At 50.2% G+C, this 13,226-nt stretch overlaps 1 protein-coding gene across 1 annotated transcript in view; it reads right to left on the bottom strand.

Moving 5' to 3' along the window:
* Positions 1 to 1,881: 1,881 nt before the first annotated feature.
* MLPH (melanophilin) overlaps positions 1,882 to 13,226 on the bottom strand; it is a 27,944-nt gene continuing 16,599 nt past the window's right edge. Inside the window, 9 exon segments of the mRNA XM_008940311.1 lie at positions 1,882 to 1,908; positions 2,306 to 2,403; positions 3,842 to 3,899; positions 4,038 to 4,103; positions 4,547 to 4,645; positions 4,753 to 4,908; positions 7,138 to 7,332; positions 10,655 to 10,846; positions 13,197 to 13,226. The exon segment at positions 13,197 to 13,226 is cut by the window's right edge and continues 9 nt beyond it. Coding sequence (XP_008938559.1) covers positions 1,882 to 1,908; positions 2,306 to 2,403; positions 3,842 to 3,899; positions 4,038 to 4,103; positions 4,547 to 4,645; positions 4,753 to 4,908; positions 7,138 to 7,332; positions 10,655 to 10,846; positions 13,197 to 13,226 — 921 coding nt within the window.

Here is a 13,226-nt window from a genome sequence, read left to right on the forward strand (position 1 = left end):
GCACTGCTGAGGTTCACTGCAAGGATTTCTTTGCAGGGTCAAGCGTCTGAGTGGCTGCCTGAAAGGACTTGAGTTATGTCTGAAGCCAGATGCAGCAAGTGATGCAGCTGGGGCAAAGGCCTACATCAAAAGGGTGGGTGTAAACCCACAGCATTGCCCAGATCTTGATGGGCTTCCCTCCTGCCAGCCAGGGAGCTGCTGTCCTAGCACTGAGGCTGGCTGAACAGCAAGAGTCACCCAGAAATGTTGCGGTGTCTGGGAGAGTTTCTACAGCGGCAGTGGTTTGCACTTACCCTTTGAACTTCAGGCCAGAGGGACTTCGTTTTAAAATAAGAAACTGTTTTTGTTTCTGGCTGGGAAGTCCAGACTATGGACTCACGACTCTGCTCTGGGATGACTACAGGACCGATTTCTAGGCAGTTAGCTGTCTCTACTACTACCAAAGCCAAACATGTGCTATTTGCATGAGAATTCACACTATCACACATAAAGTATTTTTAGCTCAGATGTGTGGGAGTGGTGTAAAATGGTCCAGCCTGAGTGGCCATTGGTGGGAAACTGCCAACATTGATCCGACATCCTCAGCCTGGCTGCAAGCGACCCTCCACGCATCACCCACTGCAGAGGGAGGGAGGTGGGGGCTAGGAATGCAGGGACCAGGGAGTACTGAGCAAAATTTTTAACTTGAACCTCCTCCAAACTGAACTGCAAGAGAAAGCAACCCTCTCTCCATCTTCAAGTCCTGGGCAGGGGTATGGGGCCAGGCACTGACCCACCAGGCTTAGTGGATTTGGAGGATTAAATGTTGGAGGAAAACAAACAATCTGGGATATCTGGGGGAGGGAATTACCAGTGCCATTGCCACCTGGTAGGTTGCCCTGGGCTTCTGCCAGGTGACAGTGGCATTGGTAGTGTCCTCCACCAGATACAATCCCATCCTGAGGGACAAGGGACATGCTGATTCACAAAACATCTCCTGGCATGGGTTGATTCCTCTGCAGAGCAGGGAACGCCTCCAGAGAAGCACTTACACTGTGCTAGAGTCCTTCTAAACTTGATGATACAGGCTCACATGGAAGGGGGATATCTTCAAGAGTTAGAAAAACAAACTAATCCCCAACAAGCCCTCCAGACTTTCTTCCACCTCTCTTGCCACAAGCTTTGCCTCACTCACATCCCCAGATGGTCACTGCTGCTTCAGACACAGTGGCGAGAAGCCTCAGTGGGTGTTTGCATGGTGTTGTGCACAGATCTGTTGGCCAAGTGTTTGCTGGGAGGGAGCCTGCATGGCTCTCACTCTGCTTTGCTGCTCAGGGAAGGGAAGCGATACTCTTCGTCATGGGGAGCTGGGACCAGCGCCAGGATGCGAATCCCAGCCTGCGATGCCTGGGTCCTTGCTCTACCTGCTCTACCAGGAGCATCCTGCATCCACTGTCAGCTCCTGTTTCTGCTCAGCACCAGCCTAGGAGAGAGCTGGGACAGGCACCGACAGCTTTTGCCAAGTGAGGGCCATGTCACTGCCTCTGGTCCCCATGCTGAAAAGCCACGCTGACATCCAGCTCCCTCTGAGGGGGTTGCTCTGCAGTTCTCTGGTCCCCTTGGTTGCCCTGGTACCAAAGAGCTGCCCAAAGCCAAGGTCTCATGCCTGCATCTTCCCATGAGAGCCCTTGGCCACGTGTCTGCACCCCAGTGCCTCACTCTCTCCCTGGCAGGTCCCAGCAAGACCTCCTGCCATGGCCTCCTTCTTCCCTCCAGTCCAGGGTTGCAGGGAGATACAGGCACGGGAGAAGGAAGAGCAAGCATTGGAGGGAAGATGGCGAGGCTTTGCGCTGAGGTTTTGCATCGTCAGTGAAATGTGGTGGCAGGAGGGTCCCCCTCTCCTCAGCACAGGTGGGTCATCACAGGCTTCTGCAAGGCACCGGAGGGAGAAACCTCAGCTCAGCACTGTGCCCATGCCACCTCAGGCGAAAAGGCCAGTGTGGACTCGTTCTCTCCAGCTGCCACCACATGGAGCGAGGAACTGGCCCCATGCCATGGACCACGCAGGCAGTGGGAATTCGAAGATGTACATCTACATCTTGTTTGGTCTCCCCACCCTGGGGCTTATGACATCCCAGACCTCAGGAGGTGGTGCCCACATGTGCCTGCCCTCACTGGCCATCACGGTGAGGCCAATGCCGCAAGCTGGGGGTTCCACTGGCTCAAGGAGAGCATGGGAAAGGACAGATCCCTCTGTGCAAACTCAGGGGGGCAGGCCCCATGTGGAGCCCAGGCCAGCAACCCTCCTGGGTGGCTGGTTTCATACCGCAAAGAGCCTTTCCACTCTCCTGTTCTTCCCGTTGGGGTTTCTCTGCGTCAGGGAGCCACGGTAAGTAGAGTTGCGGTCAAAGGAGTCATCAAGTCCTGCAGTGAAAGAACAGAAAGAACAGAGACAGGCAGCAGGTCCTTGTCCACCTCACTAGAGGTTTCAGTTACCCACCAAATCACGTGGTTTTTACTAGCCCTCCACTGGCCGTGGTTTTGGATGCATCACAGCACTTCTCTATCCAGGAGAATGGTGGGAAGCCCATGCACAACAGAGAAGCAAAAACTGCTGCTATTCATGTTTCCAGGGCACCACACAAGCTGGGTTAGTCTGCCAGCAGTCAAACACCAAGACCTCTGGCTCTGGGAACTTCTGTGGTATGGCAAGGGTCTAACCTGCAAGGAGCTCTCACCACCCAAGACTACAGCACTCTCTTGACCTACTAAGTCATCTTCTCTTCTCTGTCATGAGCTTCTGCCAGCTGCAGCATTGCAGGCCCAACTTTGCAAGTCATTGACCTTCAGGGAGGGTGGACAGGAGATTGAGTCACTCCACTGCCCAGCCCAGGATTAGTCCTGCCTGGTGACTTCCATCTGGATTGCAAATCCCCCTATCTCCTCATGGGGCTGATGTGTCCTCCTGGCTGCTTTATCTGCCTGCCCTTTGCAGGAAGGAGAGCAGATGTCTCCTCCTCAGCATGAGGAGAAGGGACCTTTCCACCCACCAGTCTCAGCCTGGGAAATGACACTGTTCATTATCTGCATGCATGGGGGAAATGATTTCTTCCCTGCATTAAATGATCTTCACCCCCCTGCCCTCCCTTCATCTTCCATTATCTGGCAGAGGAGATGTTCTTTCTCCCTTTAAGCTTATGAGGCAAGATAAGAAAGAAATAGAAAAGTCAATTCCTAATGGGTCTCACTGATATTGGTCAGGATGAAACTTTTCCAGTCATAGACCCCCACCACACAAACTTCTGTGCCAAGTTTCAGGTCACCATCTACTTTGAAGCACTCTCAAGCTGATGTTTGTCATAGCTGGGCCAAGGAGGACCTCTTGCCCTCCACTGGAGACCAGTGGCTGAGGCAGGTGGGCAAACAGGATCAAGGATACCTTCTCCAAAATGACCAAATGATGAAGAAGAGATGATTTGCTTAGGTAAGGCTTTGAGGTGTAACAGCCAACGGGATGCCACACATGAAGTAACAAAGATGTCTCCCTGGATTCTGGGGTGGTAGGAGCCAAGGCTGTGGGTGAAGCTCTTGGGGGACTGAGCCATCTCAGCCTGACCTCCACTCTCCCATCATTGTCCCTAGTTCTGCCAGTTGTCTCCTCTTTTCTAAGTTATCCACCAGAGGTTTCCCCTGTAGCTGTCCTAACAGGAGGCTATGAGCACAGGAAAAGGGACAAACAATTGTGTCTCCCCAATGCAGATACACAACTGGGTGCAGAAAGAGAGATAAAAACACATCCCCCAAAGCCCAGCCCATCTATGCTCAGGTCCCAGCCTCTCATGGGCAGATCTGTAGTCCTTACCGGTGATTTTGAGGGGACTGTTGAACTTCCTCCTGAACCCCTGCAGTCTGGGCATCACCTGCAACAGAAGGGGAGAAGGGCATGGGAGGACAGAGGTGACCTCCGAGGCCACCACTTTGAAAGCAGCTCCTCGGTTGTCCCAGGTTGTAGTGCTGTGCCACATGCACGAGCTGGCTCAGATTAAACACATACTCACTTTAATGTCATCCGAGGACTCCCCTGGGCTGCTGCTGGTGGGACCAGGAGAGTGGAGGCAGGCAGCCTGTGGGCAAAGGAATGGCAGAGGTTTCTCTGGGGGTGTGGATGAGGCAGACAACGTGGTCTGCCTTTCTCTGCATCTCCACCTCTTGGATCCTAAGGTGAGCCAAAGAGGCCGTGGACTGCCACAGCAGCAGCTTTGCCTGATGGATCACCATCATAAAAACCAGTGTGGAAGTGCAGGAGTTGAGCGGAGGCTGTGGCGAGTGCAGCAGCCCTGCACACCCTCCCTGCAGCCCCCCAAGAGCAGCAGTCCCCACAGACAAAATCCTCCCTTGATGCATGGCAGGAATCAGCCCTGTCTGCCAACCCCAGTGAGACATCCACTCCTAGAGCCTTGGGGCAGAGTGCGAGGAAGCTGGAAGGACTCTGGGCACAGCTCAGCAAGCCCAGGGATGGCAGCAATAACCCAGGGGGGCATGTAGGACCTCTCATACCCACCTCCACGCTCAGCTGCGCGCTTGACTTCTTCCTTGCCTTTTCCACTGACTTCAGCGTTAGCCCTGCAGCAGATAGAGCTGCAATTCGAGACTCGATGTCTGATACCTTTAGAGGAAGGGAAAAACCATACAGATGGTGGCCAGAAGGATCCATCACTGGCTTCCTTTGCTGACACTGGCCAGGAAAAGCAGTGCTTGGAGCCAAGACCTCACCTCACTCTCTGCCTGCTGCACCTGAGCGGCTACTGAGGCCACTTTGTCCTCCAGCTCTGACAGCTCTGAGTCAGTAGTGCCGCTGTGCTGAGCCCCTTCCTCAAGGTCCTTCAGGGTCTTCTCAAGCTGATAGGTCTTCCCAGCAGTGAGATACACCTGAAATACAAGAAAAGCCACACATTGCAGAATTAGCCTTTCCAGAGTCCTCTCCTGTCATGACTGCAGCCCCATATACAACAACTCCTGCCACTATTTTATAACTGTCTTCTTGCCTTGCAACATAGACAGTACCAGTCAGATCTGGCAGGGCTTTCAATCTCCTTTCCTTCCTTCCCTGGGCTTTTCAAGAGCAACTGTTAGCAGGGTGAAGTGGTAAAAGGCTCAGTGGAAACACAGGAAGGACCAAAACTGAGTGGCCTACTTGAGAAGCATCAGTATCTTTATGCTGTGTGCTCAGAGGGGAGTCGGATGCCTGCAAACAAGTGCACATTGTCGTGCCCTGTGGTGACAGCAAGCCAGGAAACTGATAGATTGACTCTTCCCAAATCCTCTCAGGCTTTTTTTTTTTAAGAGTGTCTGTGCTGCTGACTTGCCTGGGAGTAGGCTTAGGTTCTGGGAGTCTGGCCCTGGGCTGTTAACCAACTCAACCCCTGCAAAAGGTGGCTTTGCCCAGGAACCTCTCTGGACACGCAGGAATGATCCCAGCTGAGAGCCCCAGCAAGCACGTGTGTGGACAGAGCCCCGTGGAGCAGTGGGGTGAACGTGGCAGTGCTGACTAGGGATGCACAGTGGCTGTGGGAAGCAACGTGCTACCTTTGCAGTCTAGATAAGGACAAAAGGACTTATCCTGATAAAACCACTGAGTTTATTATCACTTGATTCCTCCTGGGGTACAACAGGGGTGTGAGTCCAAGCAGGGCAGTTTAGGAAACTCTAATCATAGAATCATTTAGATTGGAAAAGACCTTTAAGATCATCAAGTACAACTGTAATATGTTGGTATGTGATCACATAAGATTGTTGGGTGGGTTGTGGCCACTGTTTTGCTCGATGGTCCCAAAATCTTGGCACTGGTAATGCAATTTCTACTCCTCCAGCCCCTTCTGCTTTTCCTGGGCTGGGCATTGTGCAAACCAGCCTGACATGAGGCCCCTCCATCAAATGAAGCACTGAGCATCCACCCAAATCACAGCCCCACGTCCCACAGGTCCCACCTGTCCCAATGCAAACCCTGAGGTCATAACAGATTGTAAATATCTGCAGGTGCCCTGCGTGAAGCCACTCAGCCTGTGAGTCACAGGGACACCATTTGCTGTTGGGCTATCAAACTCTCCCAGTGCCCTCCGAGGTGGGTAGCATCCCTAGGACAGCAGAGCAATGAGCCAGCAGTGACTCAGCCAGGGACCCTGAGGGAACGGCAGGGTGAGCACATACCCCAAAGGCCATCATCTACCCACCACTTCACCTCTGCCCTGCTGCTGATGGCAGCAGCACTAAGCCCAAACTTCACATCCTTCCCAGCCCTACCACCTCTCCTGGGAGAGGGGGAACCTCAAAACCTTCATGCAGCCATCCTGTGTCCCTGGGATGCTGCATTTGGCCAGAAACCAGTCAGGTGGTACAGTTTCGGAGCACACTAGGCTCCCAGCAGCTCCCTGCTTTTATGTATAAGCTTTCCCTGATAAAAGAGACGCCACAGGGTGTGTTAGAAAACCTCACTCCCCTTTGCAGGCCGTTTCTGACAGCAAAACCTGATCACCTAGCTGGAGATGCAACTTTTCACTCCATCTTTGAACGGCTTCTTTGGAGCTCAGTAAATGGCACTGCAGATGCAATCCATTTCCCACAAGGAATCGATTCAGAAGGGTTTACAGTAGCTAAAAAAAGAATTGTTGAGGCTTCACAGTGTCACACCAACCCAGCACCTGCACAAGCCCGTCAGCCCCAGGCACAAGCCAGCCTTAGTGGGCAGATAGGTCCTGCTGTCCTTGTTTATAAAAGCCTTGATGAAATCCAGTACTAGGGAGTAACCAGAGAGACAAGGGACAAAAGCTTTTGCAGCAGCTGGAGCACAGGAATGCTGAGGTCCAGCAAAGCCATGCCACAGCAAGTTGGGGACCGTGCACTTCCTCTCTCCCTGGCACACACCCTGAGGGAGCCAGGAACCAAAGCAAGGGAAGTCACAGACAGAGCATCTACACTTGTTGTGCCATCACCCCTGTAAAACAGCCCTGGCTGCTGATGGACAAGGCCAGGGTCTCCAGTTCCTCTATGGTGACCATCCTTTTAATGCCTACCCACTAGTGAGAAATACTGGGGGGTCTCCTCTGTATTCCCACTTCCCCAGTGCCCTCCCTGCTTGCAGAAAGCTCTCATAAACCTTACGTTTTCTTCAAGCTCGCGGTACGCTTCGGCCACCTCTTTCCTGTCCTCCAGGCTGGGAAGCTGCCCCGCGGGGAGGGCACAGCCCCCGCTGCACTGGCTCTCTCCATGCAGCGACTCACACGCTGCTTTCTCCGTGGCGTTTATGGCTCTTAGTACTTTGGCTGTGATTTCACTTAAAGCCTGAGCCGACGACCTCTGCAAATGCCCGGCAGAGCCAAAGCGGAGGGTGGGAGGGGGAGAAAAAATAAGGATGTTATTTTAATGTGGTGTACAAAGTAGCACAGGTCAGGGGTGAAAGAGGCATCAGACCTTCAGGAGCCGGAGAAAGATGAAGCAGCAGTGATTAAAGGGCTTATGCTGTCCCTGAAGGGCTCTCCACTGGGGATGGATGCGTGGCTAAAGCGGAGCGTTCATCTCAGCCCATGCTTTCTGGAGGATGGCTATGACAAAAGGAGTCCTCTCAAAAGGCTTGTAAAAGCGGCCATCAAAAGATGTGTCACTCCCTGGAAGCAGTGCCACCAGAGCTGTCTGACAGCAGCAGCAGCACCTGCCCACCTGAAGGCCACTCAGTTACTTAGCAGTTAAGATCTAATTGCAGCGTATTGCTTTACACTTCAGCAGGCCTAATCATGGATGTAAATAACTCCTTAAGTTGGTGGCAAAGTAAAAAAAAAAAAAAAATTAAAACTCCATAAAATTATTGTATTGCCACACTGCCAGAACTTGGGACTAATGTTCTCTCTTCCCACCCCAAGGAGCACTGATAGCAATAACGCTTGTAAATTCTGCCTTTCTCTTGGTAAGGCACTACGCACGTGTAAAAACAGACTGAAGAAATTAATAATCTCTCTCCTAACTGATAATCCCCTAGAAACCAGGGAGATGGGGGTGATATATGCAGTGGCAACGAACAGGTGTGTTTACAATTGCAAATATTACCAGGAGAGCTGTCCTGCAGAGAACCAGCTAACTCAGCCCAGCTGATATTTTTATAATTTTATGGTGCCATCACAGTACAGCAGAGTTTAACATTTTCCATTGGAAGCATCCACTTTCATTACAGTATTCCCCAGTTTGGTCTTCCTCCTGACTGAAGATGAGACTTAAATAAAATCAGACTCAGAATCATGCAAAATCAAATTCTGGAGCTGGTATATGGGAAGTTACTGTTAAAAATCCACACTGATATAGCCCTTAACCAAGGCTGGTCCATCTGCATCACTGCAAGCATTTCTAACTCAGGACTGCACAAAGGTATTTGAGTGTTACCATGAAGAAAGAGATGATTTTTGTTTCACTTCTCAGATTTGGTTTTGCTTGAGTTGTTGCAACCCAGCTGGGTGTCTCTTGGCTTTGGAGCTGTCATAAAACCCCTGGGTTACTTGCCTGTGCAACCCCACCAAGAAACAACCACCATGCCTATATCCTCCTGGCTTCACAGCTGGGTTTTGGTCAAAGGAAGAGACAAATCTGGAGAATCTAGGCTTCATTTTATGAGAATGAAGAAGCTTACATTGATACACCAAGGGCAGTGAACCACTGGCCAAGGTTGCCCAGAGAGGTGATAGATGCCCCATCCCTGGAAACAGAGTGGATGAGGCTCTGAGCAACCTGTTCCAATTGAAGGTGTCCCTGCTCAGTTCATGGGGGGCTGGACAAGATGACCTTGAAAGGTCTCTTCCAACCTAACCCATTCTATGATACTCTACCAACATCTCCCTATTCCTGAGCAGAGATAAGCTGCTCACACAGGAATTAAGTTACCTTGTCTTGGTGAGTTACCACTTACCTGCTGTGCTGCAATTAACTGTAAATTGTTACTAAGAAGATGCACATTGTTCAGTTGATGAGTGGTGAAGAAGCCTAGCTGTGGGAACCATCTGAAAGCAGTTTTTAGGAAAAAGGAGGCAGTAAAGGGGGATTTTGGTAAGGATGAGGTGCAATGCTGATCCAGTGTCAGTAAGAGCACAACAAATGGTACTCCAAACCCTGAAAGAAGCCATCCTGGGAACAGTCACTTGCTCTGATCCTGAGATTCTATATAGCACCATGCAGATTTACACCCATGACAGACTCACTAAACGGACCACTTCTATACATGCAACCATACTCTCTAAGCCCAGCGGCAGCCAGATTTTGCCTTACAAGGCTGAGGAACAAAAGAACCTTAAAGAGAGGCCTCATGGCACCATAAAAGTCTCTGCAATCTTGAATGAAAGGAGCTTTGTGGGAGAGAAGAAGGGCAGTGTGGCCCCCACTCAGTTCCTTTGCCATGCTCGCCAGCTACGGATGTCTCACAGCAAATGCACACGTACTGCATCCATGACCAAGGTGAAAGGGAAGGGATGAAGAAATGAGCCATTAGAGACACACCAAGAAACGCTGACCGCTCCATTTTGTGCTAATGGACAATTTCGGGAGGCTCTGCACAACTGGAGACACACAAGATCTCCCCTCATTTCTGAGTCACATGGGCTGACATTGGTTGCTCATCTCTCCTGATGTCACCCAGTCCTACCACCTTCTGCGTGAGGCAAGAGGGAAACCCATAGGGGTGGTAGATGCCCCATCCCTGGAAAATTTCCAGGTCAGGTTGGAGGGGGTTCTGAGCAATCTGCTCTGGTTGCAGATGTCCCTGCTTGGTGCGGGGGTTCGTCTAGATAACGTTGAAAGGTCCTTTCCAACCCAAACCATTCTATGATTCTATGAAGCAGTGCCTCTGCCTGCTTTTGGACTTCGGCCAGGGAAGCAATTCCCCCTGCAAGGCTGCACACCAACAGACACCTCTCCAGCCCTGCCATGAGGTCACATGGGTTACAAGCAGATTTCTGAAATGCACCCAGCAAGCACGGGAATAAATCAGAGTTGTGCTGGGCCATGGGCATGAGGGACCTTCTAGGGTGATGGAAATGGGGCTGCATAGATGCTTCTCTCCCTGAGCCATGTCCCCATGGATCACCCATCACTGAGTAGAAGACAGGAGGCAGCACAGTGCTGTAAGTACGGAAGATGCTGACCTATCAGAGTGGAAGTGGGACCAGGGATTTTGGAATTCAGGAGCACTGACAGGTCTGGAAGAGACATTTCAGGCTGTAGCAGGTGACTGACAAAAGCTGCCAGTACTAAATCATTGCCGAGCTCTTCTATGGCTCAGGACTCTCTTCTATGGAATGACATATAGATCTTGAGATAACTTTTCTAAATAGATGTGGAGGATGTGTACCTCTCCATCAGTAGCTGCAAGAACTCTAAAAGACATTACTTTTAACTCTTGGACAAGACTTGGAGACCCTACCTGGAGAAAGGTCCAGATCCAACACCCTGGGACTTCTCTATCCCTTGACACTCTGTTAAAGCAGACAGCTAAGTCAGACACACGACAGCCCTTTGGGGTATCAAGGTGGAGGTGTATGGTGGAAGAAGAGTCACATTATCACAGTATAAGACATAAAACACCAAGAGAAGAAGGAACCACAGAAGAAGCCAAGAATGGTATGGGTAGGAGGACAAAGATTACCTTTCGAGCATCTCTGGCTATGTCATCACTTGAGGAACTCATCTCTGGTTTCTTTGCTCTCTTTTTTTCTTCATGCTCCTCTTCTTCAAATGAGACTTCTTTGTCACTGATGTTGCTAGCTAACTCCTCCAGCTTCCTCTTCAACTCCTCTTCCTCAACATCAGGATCAAGTTGGGACTCTGGTGCTGGAGACTGAAGGAACAGAAGAAGAGAGTTGTGTAAGAGTCTCCTGTGGTGGACGATGGGGCTTGACCAGGTCCAGACACACTCATCAAACCTGGCCAGCAGAGGAGCTCAGGGAACGTGACCACAGACGGACTTTGCAGAAGGGACTTTGTGCCCCTTCTCTGCACCCATTTTCACAAGAGACAGTGAGACTCCCCAGGGGAGCAGCAGACCCCAGCGGGCTGCACTCTCCCTCCATGCAGAAGAATACAAAGCCTTCATCTAGAGAATCTCCAGTCGTATTTCCCCCCTCCCTCCAGAACATGCTTGTTTTTCCCCTGCAGAAAACTAACCTCCCATCCCCACCCTGGCCTTAGAAATTACCACATTAGCAACTGTGGCGTGGCTGGCGGCTCCAAAGACAGAGATCACAGCGACCCAAAGACTAAGATGAGGGTAGCAGCCATGTGAACTGTCACTCCACCAAGATAGCTTTTGGAGCCTCTAGGCAATCTTATTTGTGATGAGAAAACATGCAGACAATTTTCTTGTAGGATGGATGGCATATTTCCACCTAGCCCTGTTATTAGGTGAAATTCATGGTAGGAGAAGAATCCTATTAAACTCACAGAGCTGGAAGGGATCTTCAGAAGTTACTGAACTCACTGCCCCTTGTGTTAAGACTGGAATATAACTGTCTGTATCATATTTGATGTGGTGGGTTTTTTTGTTGTTTTGGTTTATTTTTTCGGTCTAAGCTGTTCCTAAAAACCTTGAACAACGGCATCCACAGCCATCGATCTTTCACCCAGGCAGTCTAGTCCCAGGCTCTGCTGTCCTTTCTGCTAGAAAGCTTTGCTTAATAGTTCACCTCAATCTGTCCTGCAGCAGTTTAGACCCAGTGCCTCAACTCTGATTTGCCCTAGACATGGGAATGAAGCATGGGAACCTGTAAACATGCATATCTCACACTCCCTTGGTCAGATTTACTGACAGAAACACTGAATTATTACAAACATGGCCATTCCCATTAAGAATTTTAGAAAAAAGATGAAATTGCATTGTTTTATCTATGCTTATGGGACTTCTCTAATTATCACTGTCCATTCTACTGAGCCATCATCTGTCAGAGCAGCTCGTGGTGACGGGTTCACACGAAGGAAAAGAGTGCATAGTCTAAAATTAGAAACCTAAAAATCAATGTTAAGTGACCTAAGTATTCACAGATTCTACATCACTGGCCAGATCTAACTTAATTTAGCTGTTTTCTTCCAAGCTTGATGGCATGGTAGGACAAGGGCAGCTTAGAAAAGATACAGCAATCCTTCTTGACTCAGATCTCTTATTCACAATAACCAGATGACTTCCTCATTTGTACTCATTGAGTCTCCCATGATTTCAAACGAGCTGTCACGGCTCTCAGGATGTACCGACACCCACTTAACCATACTCCTAAAATTAGCATTTCATAGAGTAACAACTGGAAACCCAGTTTTCCTTGTGCAGAAGGGGCCAGGAAAGTACTACCTGGAAGGAGGGGCCTAAATGTTAAGTACTGGGTTCAGTTTTGGACACCACAGTACAATAAGGACATTGAGGTCCTAGAGAGGGTGCAAAGAAGGATGACAAAGCTGGTGAAGGGTCTTGAGGATAAGCCTTATGAGGAGTGGCTGAGGGCACTGGGGTTGTTTAGCCTGGAGAAGAGGAGGCTGAGGAGGGACCTCATCACTCGCTAGAGCTACCTGAAAGGAGGTTGCAGGGAGGCGGGTGGTGGCCTCTTCTTACAAGCCACAACTGACAAGACAAGAGGAAACAGTATTAAGTTATGCCAGGGAAGGTTTAGGTTGGACATTACGAAAAACTTCTGCACCAAAACTGTTACCAAGGACTGGACCAGGCTTCCCAGGGAAGTGGTTGAATTGCCATCCCTGGTTGTATTTAGAAGCCATACAGATAGGGTGCTCAGGGGTATGGTGTAGAAGTGGCCTGGCAGAGTTAGATAATGGTTGGACTCCATGATCTTGAAGGTCTTTTCCAACATAGTAATTCTGTGATTCTGTGAAATGCCACAGGTTAAATTTGCGTCTGCTTCTGTCATGCCATGCAATGTTTTATAAGGCACTCTGTCACCTGGAACTGGAGAACAGCCTCTAAGGTCAAAACAGAGGATTTAAATCAAAAACCCTGAGTCATTTTTGGACTTTGGGATCTTAAAAATCTTTTCCAGTCTAAATGATGCTATGATTCTGTTTTGTCTGTCTGGCTTTCTCCCTGCAATGCTGGCTGTTCCAGAGAAGCCCCTCCAGTGAGCAGGGGAAGGAACCGGCACAGCCCACGCGCTCTCCCTGCAGACTGTGCCCCAGCTTTGCCCGGTTACCTCGTCAGAGCGCACCCGGATTTTCTCCTC

Source organism: Merops nubicus, unplaced genomic scaffold (genome assembly GCF_000691845.1).
Source record: "Merops nubicus isolate BGI_N331 unplaced genomic scaffold, ASM69184v1 scaffold375, whole genome shotgun sequence".
Taxonomy (NCBI): Eukaryota; Metazoa; Chordata; class Aves; order Coraciiformes; family Meropidae; genus Merops; species Merops nubicus.